At 40.9% G+C, this 25,246-nt stretch overlaps 2 protein-coding genes across 7 annotated transcripts in view; one reads left to right on the forward strand and one right to left on the reverse strand.

Annotated features, from left to right (window-relative positions):
* The window catches only part of LOC131135432 (alsin-like), a 28,570-nt gene extending 21,972 nt beyond the window's left edge, over positions 1 to 6,598 (forward strand). For 4 of the 6 annotated variants that reach the window (XM_058081258.1, XM_058081257.1, XM_058081260.1 and 1 more), the window contains 6 exons: positions 990 to 1,172; positions 1,360 to 1,405; positions 1,485 to 1,546; positions 1,708 to 1,857; positions 3,009 to 3,105; positions 3,385 to 6,598. In XM_058081258.1, coding sequence (XP_057937241.1) covers positions 990 to 1,172; positions 1,360 to 1,405; positions 1,485 to 1,546; positions 1,708 to 1,857; positions 3,009 to 3,105; positions 3,385 to 3,423 — 577 coding nt within the window. In that variant the 3' untranslated portion in view covers positions 3,424 to 6,598. Of the gene's footprint in view, positions 1 to 989; positions 1,173 to 1,359; positions 1,406 to 1,484; positions 1,547 to 1,707; positions 1,858 to 3,008; positions 3,106 to 3,384 lie in introns of those variants that run through there. The other 2 variants (XM_058081261.1, XR_009131591.1) reach the window with 2 other exon arrangements.
* Positions 6,599 to 9,340: 2,742 nt separating this feature from the next.
* On the reverse strand, positions 9,341 to 21,235 carry LOC131135434 (ras-related protein M-Ras). The gene is made up of 6 exons (XM_058081262.1): positions 21,092 to 21,235; positions 14,517 to 14,783; positions 13,223 to 13,376; positions 12,470 to 12,569; positions 12,212 to 12,291; positions 9,341 to 11,874 (listed from the first exon to the last, which is right to left on the reverse strand). Exons 2-6 carry the CDS (start codon positions 14,707 to 14,709, stop codon positions 11,775 to 11,777), a joined length of 627 nt encoding a protein of 208 aa, XP_057937245.1. The 5' UTR covers positions 14,710 to 14,783; positions 21,092 to 21,235; the 3' UTR covers positions 9,341 to 11,774.
* Between the last annotated feature and the right edge of the window lie 4,011 nt (positions 21,236 to 25,246).

Below are 25,246 nucleotides of genomic sequence, written 5' to 3' on the forward strand. Positions count from 1 at the left end.
GGGTCTCAAACTCAATTTACCTGGGGGGCCACCGGAGCTAGGTTCTGGGTGCAGCCGGGCCGCATCAGGTTTTCAAAAAAAAAAAACAAAACGCATTTATTAAAAACTGGAAAAAAAATCAATTAAAAAACTATCTTCAATGTTTTTGCTTCTGCTATACCCTACACTTTTTCAGTACTTTGGTTCCGGTTTTCCACACCAAAATATCTGATAAAACATTCCACTGTTCTCAAATATCTTAATTTTTATTTTTCTATACACAAAATAAGAAAAAAAAATAAACAAATTAAGAATAAAGACAATAAATAAATCAATCAGTAAGAAATAAGTAAAATAATAATAAAACAGCAAATAAGAAAAACGTAAGAAACCACATACAGTTGGTAGAGAAATTATTTTTTCCAGATTCAAATGTACAGTATTAACAGTTATTCAACCTTTAACATGAACATTAATGAAACTTAATAATTTGACCCAATTAGCAAGTTAGCATCGTACTCAGTTCCATCTGGGAGCAGCGTCGTAACTTTAACAACATGTTTGATGAGATGCTTTATCTTGACGTGTATTTTCCCTTATTCCAAATCATTTCCTGCATTTGTTTGTACCCAGCATCATAAGCCTTTAGCTTCATTGCTAATCCAAAGCATAACAGGGTAGGGTAACAGTATGGGCGGGGCAAAATCATGTTAATTGTGTCCGGTGTGCACACAGCTTTAAGCTGTCATTTCAACATTAAACTTTGGTATCAAGGTGGGGGCCGCGGGTTTGAGACCCCTGATGTAGAGGTTCATGGATTCTTTCCGCTGTTACAAGATCTGGCAGGACATTTTAAGAGGGGATACAAACAAGGAGTTGTTCTTACTTATTATTACTATACTTTATACAGTACATCCTCCATGTGTTCTATGTACACTTTAAGTTCTGTCTTACACCAAATGTTTTAATACCGTACAAATTGTTCTGATTCCTCCTTGTTCCTCCTTCAGTTTTGTCACAGTAGTGAGCAGCTCCTCTCTGCTCCTCCCACTGCTCCTCCCACAACTCTATCCACCTCTGTTCATGTTGTACTGCCTGAATGACGAACAGCAGGAGCTGCAGTACTGGGAGCGCATCCTGCGACTCAACAAGCAGCCTGATCAGTCGCTGCTCAGCTTCCTGGGCGTACAGCAGTGAGTGTTCCGCACACGCACACACAGACACACAGTCAAGGTAATAAACTTGATACAATACAAGAGCATCAGAGTTATCATCTTCCTGAAGCCACAGGGTTATCGTTATTGTGTTGGATCCCATCATGAGCATGTGGAAGTGTACGGAGCGCTGCGTGATTAGCTCTTTTTCCCCAATAACCTCTAGGAAATTCTGGCCAAAGTGCATGTCAGTTCTTGGAGAGCAACAGCAGGTCAGTTATTTCTCAAATACTGATATCACCTCTGGTATCCAGTGTTAAGTTTTATTTTGTGCTCTCTTTTTCCTGGCAGATCGTATCCAGCAGTAAAGATGTCAGCTTTGTTTGCGCTGTCGAGACACTACAACAAATCAGGTAATTTTATTTACCTCATGAGAAAATATCTTCTACGAGGCCAGGTGGTATAGAAAATGGATGTGTGGAAGCTGCCTATGACACGGATAACGTCATATATCTCTGAGCTGAAGAAAATTCCTCCACACTAACTCACTGTCTTCTTTCTGTCACACCCTTAGCACCACCTTCACTCCAGCACACAAACTTCTGGTCATCCAGAGGACATTTGAGGAGTTGACACAGGAAATAAAACCAATGCAGGATGGTGACTTCCTGTGGTGTATGGATGACCTGCTACCGCTCTTTCTCTACATCGTGCTCAGGGCAAGGTACACACACACACACACAGGGCTCACCAAAGCTACTCATGTGCTCCTGCCCAACATCACACAAATTGTGTGGACTAGTCAGTCAACAGGGAGGCATTTAAACAAATATGGTGCCGTCACGGGCTGACGGGCTGCATGGCGGACGTTAGCGCGCAGGCCACACAGCTAGGAGACCCGAGTTCAATTCCATCCTCGGCCGTCTCTGTGTGGAGTTTGCATGTTCTCCCCGTGCATGCATGGGTTTTCTCTGGGTACTCCGGTTTCCTCTCACATGTGAGTGTGAATGGTTGTTTGTCTATATGTGCCCTGGGATTGGCTGGCCACCAGTCCAGGATGTACCCCGCCTGTTGCCCCAAGACAGCTGGGATAGACTCCAGCACGCCCGCGACCCTAAAGAGGATACGCAGTTGAAAATGAATGAATGAATGAATGGTGCTGCCACTACTTTGTGCTTCAAATGTTGTGGTTTCACTCGATCACAGTTTTCAAAAATATATTAATAAATCATGCTGTTTTGTGGTTGAATGTGGCCTATTATTAGTCAAAAATATATATATTTAAGCATTTTTAAAACATATTTTTGTTGAAAGACAAGTTGTGATTTGTAATAATATGCACTCACTAGGTGTCAGTAATGTTACATGATGTTACATTGATGAGACAATAGCTAGCAGAGAAAGTACTGTACAGAAACTGAAAGTAAAAAAGGAACAAAAACGAGGAACTTTCTCTGTACTAATGTGTGAGTCTATATTTATATATATATATATATATATATATATATTATGTCTTATTGCTTATCATGTCTATTCTATTGGGCAATATGAGGGGTGTTATTTTATGTCTAGAGGGCTCTAATAATGTGAAAAAAATTTTTTTAGAAGGTTGTAAACACGTTTTGTGCTTCTGGTGATAAACGAGGGATGACCATCGTGAGGATAAGCGGTAGAAAATGAATGAATGAATGAATGACCTTACTTTGTAAGGAAGCCAACGCTGTTATGAAGGAATATTATGTGTGAAACGTGACAACTTTACCGTAGCCCATTCCCACGTTCCCCCTGATTATTAACGGGTAAGGCGGTTCTGGATTTTTAGGGTCACCCTGTAGTATGTTGGGGACTGAGCTTGCAGTTTTTGTATCTGCTCAGGATCAGGAATTTGGGAGCTGAAGTGAGTCTGATTGAAGATTTGATGGATCCCAATCTTCAGCATGGGGAGCAGGGACTGATGTTAACTACACTGAAGGTAAGTACACGTACACACACTTTGTACTGTCGTATCATTTTGGATGTAACTTGTGAAGCAGACAAAAATATCAAATACTAATAGTAGACTGCAGTAGGGCCTATTGTGACACCCGCCTCTTGCACAAAGTTACCCTACATTATGATCTTGGCTTGAAGAAAATACCCTTACATAAGTATGGTAGTCATGAATGGATTGAGAAAACTACAGTAGCATATTGCAAACTTGCGGCCTTTAATTTGAAATTTGACACAGTTCACGTTTTCGTGTGTGTGACAGGCCTGCTACATCCAGATCCAGCTGGAGTCCACAATATAGCTGTGATGATCAGGATGGGCACAACTTCCTGTAGCGACCAGGAACAAGTTACCAGTGTCACCTCTTTCATCCAGTACTACCAACAAGTATTTCTGAGCACTTCTGCCGAGACACTCTCACACCATTCTTACTTTTCTACAGCTCAATAATGTTATTGTACGTCTAGGCGCACCACGCACACACACATTTACTGTATAGGCTTCCTGTCGGGTCACATGGCCAATGTCCAACACGGAAATGAGTGAGGGATCTTTGGTCTTTCTTTTGTTGTCACTTTCCACCAGAAAACACCACATTAACATTAAGTGAATGGAAATCACACATTTATTATCCAACGCAATCATGCAAATAATTAAATAAGAAATTACATTAAATTAATAACATTCAATTTAAAATAAATAAGAAAATTCTATTGTAGTTTGGCAGTTTAGTCATTAGTTGATGAGTGCAAAGAAAATTCTCAAGTGTTGATGTTAGTGTTGGAGTTTTTGCTGCAGTTCAAAGACAGTACATTCCCATTTTTCGCTGCGGTTAAGTTGCTCGGGCTATTTTTGACCACGGCTCACTCCCCAGATCGGAAAGACGTGGGTGTGAATCCCTGCTTGGGAATCTCTTAGGCATCCCCGTGAGTGTGAGTTTTATCCGGGTACTCCGGTTTCCTCCCACATTCCAAAAACATGCTAGGTTAATTGGCCACTCCAAATTGTCCATAGGTAAGAATGTGAGTGTGAATGGTTGTTTGTCTATATGTGCCCTGTGATTGGCTGGCCACCAGTCCAGGGTGTACCCCGCCTCTCGCCCCAAGACAGCTGGGATAGGCTCCAGCATACGACCCTCATGAGGATAAGCAATAGAAAAAGGATAGATGGATGGATGGGCTCACTCCCCTTCCAGACACTCCTGCTAGCACGACGTTGAACTTCTCAGATTTTGGGTCCACATTTGCAAAAAAAGTGACTGTTATAATTTATTAAATCCAGAACCCTCCCCTTCTCTCTTCCCTTGCCATTGTTCACTCATGACACAAGGCAGGCTCATCCCTAAATATGCCCTACACACTTACTAAATACATTTAACGAGGCACGAATGAATGATGGATGAACAGAAGCAATCTGGTCGTCAGGCTCGTCTCTCATGACACCCAACTACGGCTTGTTCAAGGACCACTGAAGTAAGTGCAAAATTTCAATGTTTGACGAAAAAAAATGATGAGTGAAGCGTAGCGAGATAAACTTTGAAAGATTATGGGATGAGAGAAGATGAAGAGTCTAACTTTCATTGGAATTTTGACCACCATCCACAATCTTTTGTGTTCTGAAGATTTAAAAACAGCTTAAAAAAAGAGGCACATAATTAATGCAATTACTATTTTGTGAGATAGTAATAGTAATTTTATTTTTTACAAAAAAATAGCAAATTTGTGTGTCCTGAATGCTGAATCACAAATGTGCAGAGATATGACACAGTATATGACCATTTGCTTTTTAAGCAAAAAAAACTCCACAAAAACAAAACTGTTATGTTTTAATGCTCTTCTTTTTTTAATATTTTGATAAACAATCCCTTTTATGTCCAAGCAGCTACAGACGAAACAGTATTGACGTAAAATATAGATAAAGAGACGATGTACATACCATGTGAGAAGCACTTAGAGGGCTTGCTTGTGTTCTCAGGGATTTGTAAAAAAAAAATGCAGGAAAAGGGAAAAGGCTTATAGTTTAGTTTTCTACTCCTACAGCAGGAAGCACGCACACGCTCCTCTTGTGTACTGTATTGTGTACAAATGGCACTTTCTTTTTCAGTACTTTTTTATGAACTACTGCGCATCATTATGCAAATGACTAAAATCCATCACATTTGTGTATCACTGTGGATACGAGTTCAAATGCAAATGTAAGTATGACTGCTGATTTGCATCGCTTGTTGATGTTTCAAAGCTGACTGTATAATCATTGAAGTGATGCATATTAAAGGGACCAGAATGCACTGGGTTTGTCCAGCTGCCTATGGCACCACCATCTAAATGTACCTCTACCTGTTAAATGATAGACGTTTGGCAAAGTTTAGCTACGTTACATCCCACAAATATGTTTGTGGGATGTAATATGTTTGTGGGTTTGTAATAATGGTGTCAATAATGTATAATGTTGTCAGAATAAAATCAAAATATTCTGTGGTTAAAATCATAATTACAGGAAGAAAATTGACAATGATAAAGTCTAAATAGTTGGGGAAATATTAAAAAAAATGTTTACTTTACAAGGGAAAAAAATGTCGCCGAAGTTTCAGATAATAAGGTTTCCGAACATGGAAGTGATCCCTGAAAGAAGTTTGGGATTGCTCAAAACACTTTGGTTTCAAAAGGCGTGGTAAAACTGCCCCGGAGCTGGGTCGTGGGTGTAAAATAAATAAATTAAAAACAGACCGTTTTGGCAGGAAGCACAAATCAAAGGAAATACAACTGGAATAGGTGCAGATTCTGGAAAATCCCAAAAGTTTTCTGTGCGGGTTATTGTGTGTAGCTGCTCTATAGGAGACCACAACTCAATACAAAGGGTCGCAAAATGAGCATAATAGGTCATCTCACATCCAGAATCACGTCTTCAGCCAAGGTAAAAGTAACCTAAATAACCATTCATCTCCTTTATTCATCATTTGTATGTATTAACTATAAACATGTTTTGTGTTAACATTTCGACATAAATGGGGTACGTAGCTGTTCCAGTTGCCATTTTATGACTTAGCAAGCTAGCTTATTTGCTAGGAGCTACGGATGTTGTGCGATACATTAAAAACACAGCTGGAAGCATGCCATGGCTTAACACAAAAAGATACCCACCGTATTGTATGCTAACTGAAAAATGTACGTAAAACATTGCAAAATTTTTAACGTGAACCGAAAAACACCCTGACTGAGATTCCACTGTACATTGTTTGCTAGCTAGCTGTGTTCTTTTGTTGCTTTAGAGTTGCATACAGTCCCTTTAATAGATTCACTTCATTTTAACAAGGTTGTTTTTTTTTATTGTCTACCAACAAATCAACCAAAACACTTGCAGAGATTAATAACTTCATTGTCATGTATTAAGCTGATGTTTCATTTTAGCATAAGTACTTAAAAGCCTACTGAACTTCTAACAGATTTGTCACAAGCGAAATAAAGCATACATTTGTATTTAATGGGATTTTTATGAGGGGATAAAAGTGGATGGGAAAAAAAAGCACATCAATACATTGTACATTGTTTTTAAATGATACTTTTATTTCTTTGCTGGCCCCCTGAGGCTAGATAAAAAGGCACAGTTTGCACCTCCACTAGCTCCTCAGATACAAGACAACAAACACATTTAACCACTAGTGGCACAACTCAAAATCAATCTTTTTCTTTGTTGGAACAATACAAACCTAAAACATTACAATGGCCTTTTTTTGGAAAATGTGTGAAAAAAAAAGTGCTCAGTTTAGCTCACATTAACATTCAGGGTTTAACAACACTTAACTGACTTTCAGCGGTTCTACACAAACATCAGCATGTGTCTCCTTGTACCACATATTCATTTCAAAGTTACCTTGTTTAAAAAAAATGGTGCGTATGAATTGAACACCCAGTTGGTACATTAGTTTGGTCTCAAAGGAGTCATTGGACAGCATCTTGTCTGTGTGGCTAAGATAGTAGCTCAGCTTAGCATAAGGGAATCGCATTATGCTTCTTAGCATGGCATTAGCGCAATTAGCAATACACGTAAGGGCAACAAACAGTTGCATTAGGGCTGGAAACTGTAGTTTAGAATATGGGCAAAAACGGGTACTTAAAAAAACATAGAACAAGGGCTAATAGCTTAGCGTAAGGCCTAGAAAAATGTGCTCTGTGTATAGCATTAGGCTAACATTTTGTTAGCATATGGGCATGAAACAGTTGTTAGCATTAGGCTCAGGTTTTTCTTAATATAGCATAAGTGCTAAAAACAGTTCCTTTAAAAAAAAAAAACGGTGCTTGGAATCACATTAGGTTAAGATTTTGAACATTGCATGGGGGTAGAAACCCTTGTTAGCATTAGACCAGGGTTCTTTTAACATAGAATTAGGGCCAAAACGGGCTTGGCATTGCATTCAAGATTTTTGAACATAAGAAACTTACTAGCATTAGGCATATTTTTTGAAAAACATTGCTTAAAGCCTGAAGTTTGGCGTTAGGTTTAAGTTTTTTTTTACAGTTGTCCGCATTAGGCTAAGGCAGTAAGGCTAAAAAGGTGCTTTGCATCAAATTAGTGATACATGTCCTGAATATACGGTACCAAGACAAGAAACTGTTAGCATAGGGCTAAGATATTTTTTAACATAGCATAAAGCCTAGGAATAGTTTTAAAGCTTCACATTCGGCAAAGATTTTAACATTGTACTTCATAAGGGAAAGAAACAATTAGCATTAGGTTAAGATTGTTGTCTTTTTGAACAAAGCAAATGGGCTAAAAACCAGTGCTTGGCATCGCATTAGGCTAAGATTTTTTTGAACGTGGAATAAGGCCACATTTTTTAGGCTTAGCATTCGGATAAGATTTGAACAAGAAACGGTTTGTGTTACTTTTTTTTCCATTCATTAATTTTCTACCGTTTTTTTTTTTAAAGCTTAGCATTCGGATAAGATTTTAACAAGAAACTGTTTGCATTATTTTTTTTTCATTCATTAATTTTCTACCGCTTTTAAACTTTAAAAAAAAAACATGGAATTTTCTTTATTTTAACTGTTTTGTGATTTTTTTTGTCTTGTTTTTTTTATATAGCATAAAGCCTAGAAGCAGTTTTTAATAATTTTTGTTAACATAGCATCAAGGCAAAAAACTGTTAGCATTCTAAAGATGCTAAAACCAATTCAATGTGCGTCAATCTACATTAAGCTATTTGACGAAATCATTTGTATGTTAAAGGATATCTAATTATTAATGCGTTCATTTAATTTGAAAAAATATGTCCGGGTCCAATAAAATACTAGCTGGGGGGCCATTTTGGACACCTTTGCATGAAGGCTATAAGTGCTTTGGTGTTTTCATCGCTTCAACAGACAGATCCTAGCTTTCCTGCCAGGCTAAGCTAACCACCCACTAGCTCACACAGACGTGCTGAAGACAAATACAGTAGATCCCCGCCTTTGTACCACCGTTGTAGTTTGACATTCCTGTATATGATATTATATTTGCGGGCCAATTAAAAAAAACAGCCGTGACCCGCAAACACCCCTGATTTAAAGTGTCAAAAATGGTCATTTTTAGGGCTGTTTATGGCCGCCAAAAGCAGGGATCTTCTGTACTGCATTGGTTATTCTTCATTCAAAATGCACTGATAGCAAACATGGCCATTCCAGTAACGACTGAAGTCCAACTTGGTCCACATTTGTCCTCATGTCTCATCATGCTTGAGCTCAAAAGGCAAAGAAAGGTCTAGACGTCATCTTAAGTCCCCGTAAAAGAAAAAGAAAAAAAGCTCGGGGACATACTGTATAGATTTTTTTTGTCCATGTCTGGGACACGCTGAGGTAACATCCATGAATAAATTATTGTTTTAAAAAGACACTTTCATATCAATAATACAAAATGGTATCAAACTTACACGATGCAACATGAGACATTCATTTTGGAAACTGGGTACAAGGTGTACTTCCCTTTAATGCTTAATCATTCCTTCCTTTTCCTTTTCCTGGACTGAGGTTGGTGTTTTTCTTTCATGCTGAGGTGAATGTGTGTGCCCTTCACTATTGGCTTCTTTTAATACCGAAACGACAATTTTGGTCTTGTTGCAAATTCTCTGTAATACAACAAGCATCCGCTCATTCACACAAACACTACGTCACTTTTTTGCTGCTTGGTTTTCTTTCTTGACTTTACATTCACAAAGTGTTTGGAGCGTGCCTTTTTGTTTTCTCTCTCTTACAGATTGGAAAAGTAGACCACATGCCTTGATAGGAAAGACATCGCGACGTCGGATTAAAAAGTGCAAATATGTTTTCTTTTTTTATAGACGGAACGCCATTCAGACAAAAATTGTTTTAGTGCGTTAACAGTACGAGCCATTTCATAGGTTATTAAATTGGACGTTCCCATACACACTCTCCCTTTTGAGCGTCACATTGTCGTATCTCGACGTCTTATTGCCTCCTGGAGGTAGGCTCCTATTTGAATATGTGCTGTCCCTTTTTACTGATTGGTCTCACAACGTCAACCTGAATTCATGGGTGCCGTCTGCAAAGCTCCCACGTGCAAGAAAATAAAGTCAAAATAGACATTTTGGCATTTGGAGCCTGCTAGCACCTGCTCTCCTTATGTGGATCAGCATTACAGCTTGTTTACACTGCCACCTACTGGCAAATGCTCGTATCGACACCTCACCTTCACAGCGAGGCTGAAAAACAAACTAAGCAGATTGAAAAGTTTCTTTTGAAAATAGAAAAAACTGACCAAAAAACTTATGAAGGAGTATTAGGGCCACAGCGAAAATGACAAAATAATAATAATAATAATACAATACAAATACAGTCACAGATTTACAAGATTTGAGTCCTAAGAACAAGTACTAAATCCATATTTTGTTATATTAAATAAGTATCATTTGTAATAATAACAAAAAGAACCAAGTCACTGCATCGCACACACAAAAATGCAGTGGCTAAATTTGTAATATTAATATTAAATTATATTATAAGAAAAACGGTTTGTTTTATGGGAATAAAGTTGAAATCGGATAAAACTTGTAATATTACAAAGGGTTTTTTTACAGGAATGGAATTTGGAATGAATACATAAAACATTTAATCATATGAGAATAAAGTCAAGTTGAAAATAAAGTTGTAATTTTATGACCTTAAATTTGTAATCTTAATACAAAACATTTTGACAGTAAACAGATTTTGGTTTTGTTGTAATAGGAAAAAACGTATGATAATTAAATCATTAAATAGCAAGAAAAAGTTTTCAATGTTTGGGGATGAAGGTGTAATATTAATAGGATAATAATTCACATATTACAAGAAACGTAATTATTAGGGTGCTCCGATCGATGGGGCGATACTTGCTTTAAAACCCCAATTTAAACAGAACAAGCATGTCTGCTGTGTGCGGGACTTCCAGAGATTAGTTTTGGACTCTGCAAAACATGCCTCAAAAATGTCTCACTGGGGTGGCATTTGGGGCCGAACATTTGGCGGGGTGTGGTGAGTTTGAGGCTTGCGATGTGATCATCCGTCAGGCAGCGGCTTTGTTTGGCTTGAAATAAAACTGAGCATCTCAGGCCATTTGGTGACCCCCAATCTAGCCAGTAGTACATGGAAACATTTACACTGCATGTACTGTATGTGATCGGTATTGATATCGGTATCGGCCGATTTCACTCATGGCTTATCGGTATCGGTAGCATAAAATCCCGATCAGAATATATATTTTTTTTAAATCCTGATGGGAACATCCCTAGTACTTTTACAGGAATGAACTTGTAATAATACAAAAAAATTGTAACAATATTAAAATAAAGTCACTTTATTCCGAGAAAAAGTTGTAATTTTACGGGACTATAGTGACAATAACAGGAAATAATGTGTAATGTTACATTACATTCATAAGACTCTGCTTTGTTTTCGTCATAATTGAACTATTTTATGATTTTATTTTCAGTGTGACCCTAATACTCCAATTAATGTTTGAAACAGTTTAGTTAGTTGTTGTTATAAAGGGAATATTTCACGTTGATTTGCGTTGCGTTGTGGCATGAACATGTGGTCACATACACAGAGCGACCTTCCATTTACGACAACAACACAGCTGATAACACACACACACACACGTTCACTGCTCACACAACATAATACGGACTCCTGGCGTCACGTCTCCGCTCGCTTCCACATAGCTTTCCACCTCTGATCATGTGACCACATGACGCTCGCGCTTCAACCCTCCTCAAATATCACAAAGCCGCACCCCCCCCCCAACGCCTACTCTGCAGAGAGAACACAACTAAAACAAGCACCAGTTCACAGACGATACGGGGGCTCTTCTTCCTGGTGAGATGGGGGGGGGGGGGTGAAGTAGTCCAGAAAACCTTTTTTTGTGATGTCACCCCCCCCAAACACCAAATCGGTACTTCTGGGTCAATATTAACATGGAGGGGCTGTGGGCTGGGATGAAAAGGGGCCAAAATGGAGGAGGAGAAAGACCCCTCCTGTACATCCACCCAAACATGCTCCGACCCCAACTTGTCTCTCTTTTTGTGCTCCAGTAGTAACTGACTGCTGAGGAGTTCCCTGACATCCCAAAATGTGTATGTGTGTGTGTGTGTGTTATGTGGGAATGGCTCAAGGACGAAGGAGGTCACAATATGACACAGTGGAGCCTGTGAGAACCTGCGGAACGTTCTGCCCTCCATTTCAACTTCTTCTTCTTCTTCTGGTTCTTCTCTGGGACTTGTTGCCTGAAAGGGGGTGGGAAAGGCGAAAAAGTGAGATTGTTTGTTTCATGCTAAATTTTACACGGTTTGGTCTAATTTGCATAATTGGCGCGTTTGTGTGTGTGTGGACATGTACTCTAAAACAATTTCTAATTGTATTCTTTGACTGGCATGCCTTTATTTTGAAGGCGTAAAGTTGCATTCATCCACTGCAATGGGCTGTGCTTAAAAAGTAGAGTTACGTTGCCCTCTACTGTACAGAGTTGGAACCTCAAGCGACTTGCACAGACCTTCCAATGTGTTATGAACGTATGGGGACATGCTGGTAATGCATAGACGAAAAGAAAGCACCCAGATTTACCTTATAACACGGACCAGCTCGTGAAAGGCCTTATCCACGTTCATGGGAGGATCCTTGGCACTGGTTTCAATATAAGTTATCTAAAAGCAACAACAAATACTCTTTGAAATGAAAAGAGAAGCTTCCACCAGGGGTGTCCACGTTTTCTCCAGCAAGGATATATATATATATATATATATATATTTCAACAACTTTGTTCTGATATGATACTTTGAGAATGTACCACAGGCCAGGTAAATTAGCTCATCATACACTTACATTATGTTTTGCAGCCATTTCTTGGCCCTGGTCAGTAGTGATCTTCCGCAAATGGACCAAGTCCACTTTGTTTGCCACCAGAACCATAGGAAAGGCTTCTCTGGGAGGAGGAAACAAACAGAATGATTTATATCTCATCAATAAAACATATCCATTAGCTAGTACAATGTGGCTGCACAGTGTTGGCACTTCCTTTTTTGTGGTTAGAGAGGTGACTTTTTCAAGAAACGAGTTATATGTTTTAGTTGTCTGTGTTGTGCACTTTAAGGGGGGAAGAAGAAGTGACCCTCTAACCCTAACTCTTGTGATAGGACAGCTCCTCCCACCAAACATTTCCGCTGATGCTGCAAAGTTCTACTTGACTGATTTGATCTTTTTCAAGGAACATTCCGTTTCACGGCAATGTGTCTTCTTGCCAGATGCTGGCTCATACTCGGAGGATTGCAGATGCTATGCTATGTTTCCACCTTCGATTCTGAACTTTTTGGACTGTATGTCTCCCAAAGGGTAGTGCGACAAAGAAAAGGAAAGTCGTCGCCATGCAAGTGAATCAGGAAACTGAGGTTTAATGTAAGGTTAGCCATCAATGAAAATAGCGTTACAGTTCACCAATGATGCAGTACACTCACTTTCATTGAAGCAGCTGTAGTGATGCATGCTTAAAAAGTGTATGTGTGTGTGTGTGTGTGTGTGTGTGTGTGTGTGTATGCTCTGGTGTTCTGCTAAGATTTCCAGATGTGCGTGGTGTCTCACCTGTCTTTAACCCGTAGTATTAGCTGATGGAAGCGGTCAACGTGTTCAAAGCTGGCCTTGTCCGTCACAGAGAAGACAATGAGGAAGCCGTCTCCCGTCCTCATGTACTGCTCCCTCATGGCACTGAACTCCTCCTGGCCTGCTGTGTCCAGCACTGGGTGGGTACACATGGCACCGAAACCCCAACAACACAAACACAACCATGTTACTGACTTACTCCAGTTACAAAATGGTCATACAAGGTCACACTAAAGGCATATTTTTGTGTTGGATCCATCTGACGCGGCCAACGGAAGCATTCCTTTAGATTGAAATGCCTGTTGTAGGCTCACACCAGCTATGTGCGGTGCTGCTCCGTCTGCGGCAGTCGTACGGCAAGATGGAAAGAATCTGTTCAGGTTAAAATTTTTGACGTCACAAACGCCGGACGACTCTGGTCATTTATAAGAAACACGGACTTACTCATTGTAGTCAGTTTGGCCTGTCTCCGTATATACAAACTGGACGTTTGAGCATTACCATTGCTCACTGGGTCTCACTGGGTCTCCATTCAGACCTGACAACCACCGTACACAAATACGGCCGTGTCCGTGAACGCTGAACTCCACTCCGGCACTTTTTAGACGTCCATGTCAAACCCAAACAACAATAACAATTCTTACTATGTACGTTGTGTGCAAGAAGTGGTGGTGTCTTTAATGTCCCTTCTCAGCCGTAGCGTGCACAGTAGAGTTGGGGCCCATATGATGAATATATAAATCTGTAATACACATTATTTCCCAGCACCAAAATAAAACAGCGAAATCTACGACATTGCGGCTGTTCAGGAAAATATGGCTGTGTTTACACTAGCTTCCTGTATTCAAGGCTAGGTATTTTCACAGCCAGAGCAGACGATCTGAGGGGCACTTTGCATCAACACGGATAGGACCAGGACCAGGGGTTACTTGCTGCTGGATTGACCCGAATATAGGACGACAGTATATGCAGTTGGGTGATGCCTCTTTTTGTTATTAAATATAATAGAAGTGAAAAAAATACTGGTAAATGTCATTTAGCTGCACAAAAAGAGTTGCATTGCATCTCTCCCAGTCCCTGGTGTGTGTAAGTGATGGGAAGAAATGCTCTGACCACCTCCTGGTTTGCATGTCTAAGTCTCTAGACCAGTCTTGTCTTCTAAAGAAAACAACACAGTCATATATTGGGGTCAATACAGCGCTTTATTAGGTACGAGGTCTGCACGCCACTATTGCAGCATCCTCACAGTACCTAATCAACCGCTGCTTCCACTCACCGTCCAGTATGGCCCACTGTCCGTCAATTTCGGTGTGTTTAAGATAAGAGTCCTCAATGGTGGGATCATAATCCGGAACGAAGATCTTTTGGAAAAACTGGATGGTGAGCGCGCTCTTCCCGACGCCACCGTCTCCCACTACCACAAGCTTGTACGTTGGCAGGTTGTCACTCGGCACAGCACTGGTCGCCATGGCTACCACGCAGCGGCGGCAGCGGCGATAGAGGTGGAAAGGCGGCCTGCGTGTGGCAGCTGAGATGCACTGGCCTGTAATGGAAGACAGACAGAAGACTGCAATGATGGCGGTAGAGGTGAAGTGTTAGATTTCTCACCATAGAAATACCAAAATAGTGTAATCGTGAGCTTAAATGGAGGTAGATTCTACACGTATGGAAGAGTGGTGGAAGACAAAAAACAATAAGACTGTCTAGAAGGCCACTTTGGTCTGAAGGGAATGAACGATGGCAGCCGCCAGGCTTGTTCAACATCTGCCACCCTCTAACAATCACAAGCAAGTGATGGTTCCCGCAGGGACTTGAACCAACCAGAATGGCATTCAGTAGAGGACAGTCCTCCGCCATGGCTGAACTGTTAACAAAACTGTGAGGGAAAAAAAGCGGAGCATTACATGTGTTTGTCCATCTGTTTGTGAGTTGGCAGTCTACTCAGTGGTTGACGGAGGATGACATAAGGGTTTACAAAGGCACAGGCTGTGCCATTTATGCTTCCGAACCACTTGGATGCTTCCATCAACAGCATAGCCATTCATTTCTACTGCTTCTCCCAAAGGTGTCTAAAGTGCGGCCCGTGGGCCATTAGCAGCCTATAAATGTTTTTGTTAAGAAAACAAAACACAAATCAACAGTAATTTTACAGGAATAAAGTTAAACGATTGAGACAACAAAGTTGTAATACTTTTCTGACCTATAAGTGTAGTAGGAATGTTGTATTCTCGTATCGGCAAAGTTTCAGATGAGGAGGTTTATGCATTTGGAAATGAGCCCTGAAAGAATTTTGGGATGACTCAAAACGATCCGTGTCAAAAGGAGTGGTAAAACTGCCCCTTTGTGATGTCACAGAGGGGCACACTTTCTTATATGGTCGTGGCTCTAAGCCAGATAAGCTCTCTGCTCCTTCCATCCATCCATTTTCAATACTGCTTATCCTTATTAGGGTCATTATTATGCTGGAGCCTATCCCAGCTGTCTTGGGGCGAGAGGCGGGGTACACCCTGGACTGGTGGACAGCCAATCACAGGGCACATATAGACAAACAACCATTCCCATTCACTTTCACACCTATGTGCGGGGGGCAGGGGGGAGGGGGTACGACAGAAAATAATTGAGCAGCACTGGATGCATGAACTGTATGAGGGAGGCATAATATAATACAAATGGCATTGCATTGTGGGTTATAAATGATCATAAAATAGTATTGTTTAGCATGCACTGTATTTTAGTGTGTATGCATCTACTTGGACACCTGTATAGTCTGTGTGGTACCATTACGTTGTATGCTCCACGTGTAACTTGTACTGTTGTTTATTCGGTTGCTAACCATGCTAATGCTAATGTAAAAAAATGCTGCAGTGTTTTTCCACACCAAACCTATGCAAAGTTTGAAGCCAGTGGTTAACAAGAGCAGCCCTGCCAGCAACAACACACACAAATGCACACAAGACACACACACACACACAGCTAAGCATTCCTGTTATACCGCAACCATGGTTACTGCCATCGTGGTTAAAAGTAGTAATTTTATCTCCCAGCTCAATCCCTGCATCTCTTTCCTTAATTGTGCACATAAAAATGATTCATTGTATCGTTTAGTCAGGCTGCTTAAGTCATTTGCTGACCTTGTTAATACAGTCATGTATTAACATTCACTCATATGCAGAAATGCTTGTAGCCGAGATGCCCGTATGGCCAAAGTCTACCAAAATGACAGCAGAGATTCATTGTGTGTCATTCAATTGTGCTATTATGGAGCAACACTCACGCAACAGCAGGCCACAGCGTTGGAGAGCACTCCAGAAAGAATGAAGAAGTGGGGGCAGGGGCAAGGCACACTGACAGCGTGAAGAATTATGAAGCAATAACACAGGAGGATTTGATGGAGAAGCGCTAAATGATTCTTTGTGCTAGCACAGTTAAAAGTGAATAAAAAAAACGTTATCTATAATGTCACTTGAGGCGCCAGCATATCTTGGTTTAGACTTTGTCTCAGTTTGCGTTTGCTGCCACCACAATAAAGAGGAGGCAATGGGGAATATTGTGTCGATAACCACAGAGCTGGTAGTATTCTACACAGGTCAGTAGGTGTCAGTAATGTTACTGTATAATCCCCAGCACAAGCTACTGTCGCAGCTGTAACCCACGCCAAGATAATACTCAACTGAACGACCTACGTCACTTCCTGTCCACCCGCCACTCTGCTGCCCTAGCACTACTAGCCCTACAACAACATTCATGAGCATGAGTCTTATTATTTATGTCTGAAACGGCTTATTTTTCCAATATTATATCTACTATATTGGGTAATATGAGTGTAAATGTGACTGTAGGGATGTTATTTCATGTCAAGAGGACTCAATGTTGACAATGTTAATAATATTTAGAACGCCGTGAACAGGTTTTCCTAGCTGCAACTATGGAAATATTTCATTTATAAATAAAGAATGCTACTATGCAGATCATGGGTCTGGAACCAGTGAACCACCATAAACAAGGAATTACTGTACAGATTTTAACACAATGTTTTTGAGTTTATTTGCTGCCAGATCTGTCCTTCAAAGCATGTACAGTACTTGCATGTATCACTTATTTCACACACCTCTTCCATTCACTTTATACCGTGTTAAAGCATTCATGTGTGGCCCTCATAAAGCTTTAGCCAGTTGCTAGTTAAAACATCATCAAAATGGGACCTCTGTACCACTGGGCACTTTCTGGTACAAATGCAGTTTTGTGCTTTTGCACCCATGTGGACTCCCATGCGACCAGGAAGCAGCTGTCAGCTGGCCACAGGCCATCTTGTCCTGCGCTGCACAATGAAAGGAAGGAAGATGTTTCCTTCCTTTCCAAAGCCTGACAGTCAGTGTGAGCAGTGCGAGGAGAATTTGAGAGAGCCAAAACCCCGCTCCAACTTTCCAACTTAAAAACACTTAATAGCTACTGTACTTATCACAAAGAAACAGTCAACATGTTTCATAAAATATGAAGGGATATAGCTTAGATATGTGGGGGAAGAAAAACACGATAAAACAACTTTACTTTTGTAACATATTTGACTTCTCAAGCATTATTCAGGCTGGGCAGTTACTTTAGTGAATACGCAGAGTAAAAAAATAACACTGGAGCTACTTCCTGTTGAGTTTTTTTTACTGCAAGATAAAACCACATGCATGCTAACTGAGACGAAGACGTGTCAATTAGAGTCTCATCTTTGTTTGAGCTGTTGGCATATCTACGCGACAGACTGCAGGTTAGGTGTTCAGTGTTACAGAATGTTACGTTTCTCTCCCAGAATGTGTGGACTGAAGAAGCACTATTGTGCTCTTTATGCACCTTTGACTTACACGCTGTAACTTACATATCAAATGCAAGAATGAACAACGAACATTACAGTTATAGCAGTGTGAGCTACAGTGCTAACATATTTTTACAGGCAGTCATGCTAGGTTTGCCGATTGGCTTCAGAAAAACAAACTGATAAATCTTCCAGCTGAAGCTGAGGCTTTATTTCCTCCGCCAAGTGCAGCACAAGCGTGGTGTTTTTGGTGGCGTTATCTGATTGTCTTCAGAATAACTGGAATAGTTCTGAATGGATTTGGATCAAATTATCAGGAATTGTCAGTAATAAGACCTGGAAGAACTGGTTACATTTTGGGGTTGATCCAGATCAACGTCTGGATCCAGGAATTTTTCTAAAGGATTGCGATATAGGACCATTTTCAGCATATATGTGCATATAACTCGACAAAAAATGGCCAGAGCACTTGGAATCAAAAATACAAGACAAGTTTCCAACAGGGTTGCATGGCGGTCGAGTGGTTGGCGCGCAGACCTCACAGCTAGAAGACCTGTGTTCAATCCCACCCTTGACCATGTCTGTGTGGAGTTTGCATGTTCTCCCTGTGCATGTATGGGTTTTCTCCGGGTACTCCGGTTTCCTCGCACATTCCAAAAACATGCTAGGTTAATTGGCCACTCCAAATTGTCCATAGGTATGAATGTGGGTGGGAATGGTTGTTTGTCTATATGTGCCCTGTGATTGGCTGGATGCTCCCGCGACCCTCGTGAGGATAAGCGGTAGAAAATGAATGAATGACAAGTTTCCAACAGGTTCTACAAAGTATCAAAGACTGATCCAAAAAAAATGTAGGAAGCCGAGTGCTTCTCCAGTTTTAAGATGTGTAGCAAAGCCTGCTTTTTTTTTTTTTTTTTACAAAGCTGCCCTCAAGGGAGTGGTAGGCATTATTCTGTCTCATCTACCTAACAAAAGACAGAGGCGGAACCATGTCCAACAAGTAAACGTTTTCCTGTTCATGATGTCATGAAAATACGAAACTTCAACTCCTTTAAATATCAGGTAATTCATCCAACGTTGACATGAGATGCAGTCTCTCCCTTTAAGGTGGGCTTTTCTCCAACAGATATCTACAGCTGTGTGTCAGACGGACTCTACTCGATGTCCTGCCCCACCCACTCAATCCTGACATGGTCGCACATAAGCACCTCACACGGCGTAGCAAGTGAAGAGCACAGACGAGAACATGAGGTACGTTCATGGACATCTGTTTTGTTTGTTTTTTTGCCCACGCAAAGACCTGCTACCTGCTGAAAGCAAAAATGCTTTAACCCCACTTTTCAGTTGCACCCCACCAGCTGAGAATCACTGGTTAACAGGGAAGCTGGAGCCTATCCCAGCAGACTGAGGACTAGAATGACTCTGTGGTTGTCATTGTTTGGCTGGCATAACATTAGCTTTTCAGTCAAGTGGCTTCTGACAAGGTTTTACATTGTGGCCGTTAGATTCATGTAATTGCAGTTAGATTAACACATGATTGTTGGGTTAGTTCATGACCAAAACGTAAGGTTTTGGGCATAGAGTACTTTTCCATGATGGCAAACTGCATTACTCGGCTGACCATGGAAGCGCCATATTCTCTCGTTTTAAGATACTAAAAGATACTAGTCCAGAATATGTATGCCACTGTAACAAAAAGAATGGAAAATAAATAAACAAATAAAAATGTTAGGAATTACAGTAATCCTTTGCCACTTCACACTTTAAATTTCACGGCTTGACTCTATCACATAGACATATTTACACGCATTTGACATTTTTGCCTAAAGTATTTCTTTTAAAGCATAAAACTGGATAAATTAACTCAAATATTAGTAATCCATCTATTTTCTATGCCGCTTATCCTCACTTCAGTAGCAGGGATGCTGGAGCCTATCCCAGCTGTCTGTGATGGCGAGAGGCGGGGCACACCAAAGACTGGTCACCCAATTTTATAACAATGCCAGGTAAAAAAAAATATATTTTGCATGGTGACATTTTGATAAAGTTTCACATGGGCTATTGTTGCAGCCGTAACCCACGCCAAGCTAAAACTCAACTCAACCCCCGACCTCACTTCCTGTCCAACCCCCAATCAGCTCCCCTTTCACTGGAACACATTTGCAGCAACATTCATCTTATTTTCCCTTGTTATGTCTACGATATTGGGTCATACAGGTGCAAAGGTGCTATTTCATGTCAAGATGTTTAAACACTATTTAGAAGGTCATAAACTCTAACGACTGAAAACTATTCAATTTTTAAATAGGGAATCTTACTATGCAGATTTTGCCAATACATAATTAGATTATAATATTTTAGGGTGATTGTCTCCATCCCAGTGCTTTAACACATTATTATATAATGCTGTAAAGGAACATCCTGGGAGTGTGTGTGAGTTACCCAACATCATTTGTTTCATGCGTAAGGTTATTAGTGGTCATATTCATGTGTAGGCCACATTGTGATGCAACAAGCAAGGCAATGAGCACCTTGATTCTTATTACAGGTATACTTTCATTAGAAACCTTTTGCTACTGTGCGTGTTTCTCCCTTTGGTGACCGAGTGTTGCTTCTGAATGATCTCATCCTGTGATTAAATACAACAAGAACATATCTATTCCCCCCAGCCGGCGTGTGTCAGTATTCAACTAATATGGTAGTCATTATAGTTCGGGACTCTTAATTACAACGATATATATACTGTATTACAACGAGGCCCGTTCAGTGTCCGTCTGCTGCTCGACTGTGTGCAGCAACCGCCCATGGATAACACATTGAAGTGGCGTCCTCTGTCTCCGTAAGTTGTGCAGCAAATGTGCCATCAGTGGTGATGTCAATAGTGGAAATATTCGATACAAAAGCTGAGCTACATCATCCCACTGAAGTAGCACTTCATACGACCAGTAGTAAGAGACGTGAACGCAGCATTATCAGTAGATGTTTACCCCGCGAGAAACAGACGCCTCCTCCCCTCCATCGTCTTTCTCAGTAACGCGACCACTTACCGATAAGACGTGAAGGCTAAAAGAAGTCCTCAAAGCGCCGTAATCCTCATTTTTCAGCCTCTTGTGGCTTCCCGGCGCTACCGCCGCCCTCTAGCCACAGTCGGGCTTCCCACATCTGCGGAACAATACGTCGAGTAGCTCATCTTTGTATTGCAACAGCTGATGCTATTAATAGACTAGCCCAAAAGGGGGTGAACATGTTCTTTGCGATCACTCAGAAGTATTTCAACAATACTTTTTAGCTCAATGTGTAGCCTTTCAGTATAATATATGGAGAAACATAAATACATGTTCTTTTAATTCCATTTTGTAAGTAAAATATTTAAAAATCTCACGTAGTAGTGAACGGATACCCCTTTTGGTGAAATGGACTGTTCCGCCATCAAGCTACGTCTTTAAAGGGGTAGTCCAGTCAAAAAGAAGAAAAAGAATGTGGTGGTTGAGCGAGGGGACTTTTTTTTGCCATTTTATTCACTGGATGGAAAGCTTCAAGCGTCACAACTATTTGTTTACACTTATAGGGCTATCACAAGAAGAGATTTTTAAAAAATGAATTTGGCCATCGTTACTTTTAGTAATTTTTTTAATAGTATGTTGCTCAGGCAATCTAATGTGTTGCGGCCGATAGTGGGTTGACGCGCACGGTAATGATCTAAAAACTAAAAATACACAAATGTAACGGAAAATCTCTGCAAGAGAAAAAAAACACACGAAAACGAAAACGTCTGCATGTGACAAAACACAAACAAAGCACCAAAACAACTGTATGAGAGAAATGCTGCCAGTTCTGAAACAAAATGGGAGTTTGCCAGGATTGTTTTAGAGAGATTAGTTTTGTGTTGTCTTTGGATCATTTCAGTGTTTAGAGCATTTAGACATTGGACGCATGTTTAAAGAGGTAATCCAGAAAGTTCGTAATTACGTTAACTTATTTTTGTCTACCTTCCAATTACAGAACATTTGCCATTTAGTATGCACATGATTTGGTCAGGCTGCACGGCTGCTGAGTGGTTAGCACGCAGGCCTCACAGCTAGGAGATCCAAGTTGAATCCCACCCTCAGCCATCTCTGGGTGGAGTTTGCATGTTCTCCTCGTGCATGAGTGGGTTTTTGTCCGGGTACTCCGGTTTCCTCCCCAAAAACATGCTAGGTTAATTGGCCACTCCAAATTGTCCATAGGTATGAATGTGGGTGGGAATGGTTGTTTGTGTATATGTGCCCTGTGATTGGCTGGATGCTCCCGCGACCCTCGTGAGGATAAGCGGTAGAAAATTAATGAATGAATGTTTTGGGCAAATGAACCCTTAGATGCACGAGTGACTGGACCCTACACTCTTCCATAAGTGGGTCAAAAATGACCTATACTAGAATCAATGCGTTTTTATGCCAATTTTGCCATTTTGGTTAGGAATAATCACTTGTATGATATTTAGTATTATATTTAGGACCACACAAGAATGATTTCATGTTAGAAACATCTTAATTTTTCATTTTTTTTACATCTTTGAAAAAGAAAATGACCCCGTGCAACGATAGAAAATGTGAGGATCCATTGTGTGTTTCCACTTGTCTCATCACTGCATGCAGTTCAGACAAACTACCTGTTTCTGGCTGTGATCATTGCACACATATTGTATATTGCATTTTAATGCATTGCATTGTACATTGCATTTCCCACACCTATGGCTGACTTTGTGATCTTTGTTATTTGGCCAGATCTGACGCCTGTTTCTCTTTACTGCTGGACAATGTTTTCCCCAAATTCTTCTGAACTGCTCCCCATGGTTGTCTCCCAGTGTAAACTATACCATCTATTGCATAGGGGATGCGTGCATCACACACCCAGAAGATCTTTAGGCCATACTTGGCTTGCCCTTTTACCTGGATTAAAGTCTGGGTCATCAGACATTTCAGACTCATAGAGTCCAACCCCGTTACTGCCTCTCCATCATCCAGCATCTGTAGGACCATTTCAGCTGTGTATGTAGCAGCCAAGGCATGGATGAGGAAACAAAAGAGTAATGCCCAACAATACATATAGTAATGTTAGCCAGCTAGTGTCAGCTAGTTATAAAGTTGGCTAATTTGTTGATAATATTAACATGAAAGAAACATACACAATATTATATGAAGATAATACTTGTTGTATTAACACTTTATGTGTAAAATAATCTTCCTGATGGGTGACACTTCTGATATAGTATATGTGGTCTACAGTTAATTTATTCCTGACAGCCAAACTTGATAAGAATCAAAGGTTCCTATTGGATTCCATAGAAAATGTCTTAAAATTTATAAAAGGTAAGTTAAAAATGTGAATGGCATGATATCAAAAACATGTTTTTTGAGGAATACCTGGAATATGAAATGATAAAAAATTTTCATTATGAAGATATTTCAAGAGAACAACCTGACCGCGTCATTTTTGACCCACTTATGCATCTAAGGATTAAATACGACACTGACACTCCAATTCCATCTTTTCATCCGTCATCTTACATTATAATGGATTAGTGGTGAGTACCTCTACATTTTACACTTTGAAATGTGTTTACTAAGTGTGTGAGGCATATTGAAGAGAGACTGTGACTGTTGGCCCCCGAACTGGACTCCATTTGATGCTTTGGCTGCACCTCGAAATTTTGTTAGCAAGGTTCCATGTTGTACAAGGCCCAAATGGCAACCTGTACTCCTGGAGCTCCACCCAGAGGACACCGCAAGGGAAGTTGCGGAGTTGAATGCCTTTTCCAAGTCCACAAAGTATAGACCGGTTGGGCAAACTCTCATGTGCCCTCCAGTATTTTTGCAGGGGTGTAGAGCTGGTCCAGTATTCCATGACCAGGACAAACACCACATTGCACCTCCTGTCGCAGAGGTTCCACTAACGGCCGTACCCTTTTCTCCAGCACCCTGGAATAGACTTTCCCAAGGTGGCTGAGGAGTGTGATCCCCTTATAGTTGGGACACACCCTATAGCTACCCTTCTTGAAAAGGGGGACCACCACCCCACCACCTTGTTTCTGCTATGACCTTCAGCATTTGTGGCGGTTTGCATCTGAGTGTGAAGCTTCTGGGATGAGACTCAGCACCTCCATATCTGAAGTCATGGTTCTCAGTCGAAAAAGGGTGGAGTGCTCTCTCCAGGTTAGGATGAGGTCCTGCCCCAGGTGGAGGAGTTCAAGGATCTTGGTGTCTTCACGAGTTCACGAGTGAGGGAAGGTTGGAGCTTGAGGTCGACAGGCGGATCAGTAAAGCAGTAAAGCAAATCTCTCAATTTAGCAGTCGATCTACGTATGTTCCCACCCTCACCCATGGTCATTAGCTTTGGGTCATGACAGAAAGAATGAGATTGCGGATTGAGATTGTGGCTAAAATGTTTCCTTCGTAGTGTGGCTGGACCAAAGAGGAGAGGAGCTCACTCATCCAACAGGGACTCAGAGCAGAACCACTGCTCCTTCACCTCAAGAAAAAACAGTTTCAGATGCCAGGCTCTGGCATCTAGTCCAGATGCCTCCCAGGACACCAATCTGGTGAGGTGTTCTGGGCATGCCCAGCCGAGAGAAGACCCTGAGGGAGACCTAGGACAGACACGCTGGAGGGATTATGTCTCACAGCTGGCCCGGAAATGCCTTGATGTCCTCCTGGTGGAACTGGAAGAGGAGGCCAGGGACCAGGAAGTCTGGGCCTTCCCACTGACACTGCTGTGCCCGCAACCTGGATAAGCGGAGGAAATGGATGAATTATAATTATGGTATGTACAATGTTACATGTTACAAATTCCCAATGTTATGTCCAGAACAGCATGTAGTGCAAATGTTCTTGGGTGCTAATAGCAGCGGTTGGTAATATAAATATGGATAAATAAGAAGTAGTACATACATCAGTGATGCTCTGATCAAGATTTTATGCTGCCGATTCCGATTGGCTTTTGTGACTGGTGTTGAAAGGCATTTACCAGCTTATGCTAATGAGTTTTCATTGAAATCCACGGACTCTGATTGGATCGGATCGGATCACCCCTAACATATATACATACATACGTACATACATACTGTCGTAATGTGGTGTCCGAAGGCTGCAAAAAAATCAGGAGGCAGACTTGCAGTTCGCCCAGGCTAGGCACATTTATTTATTTACCCCAAATAAAAAAAATTG

Source organism: Doryrhamphus excisus, chromosome 9 (assembly GCF_030265055.1).
Source record: "Doryrhamphus excisus isolate RoL2022-K1 chromosome 9, RoL_Dexc_1.0, whole genome shotgun sequence".
Taxonomy (NCBI): Eukaryota; Metazoa; Chordata; class Actinopteri; order Syngnathiformes; family Syngnathidae; genus Doryrhamphus; species Doryrhamphus excisus.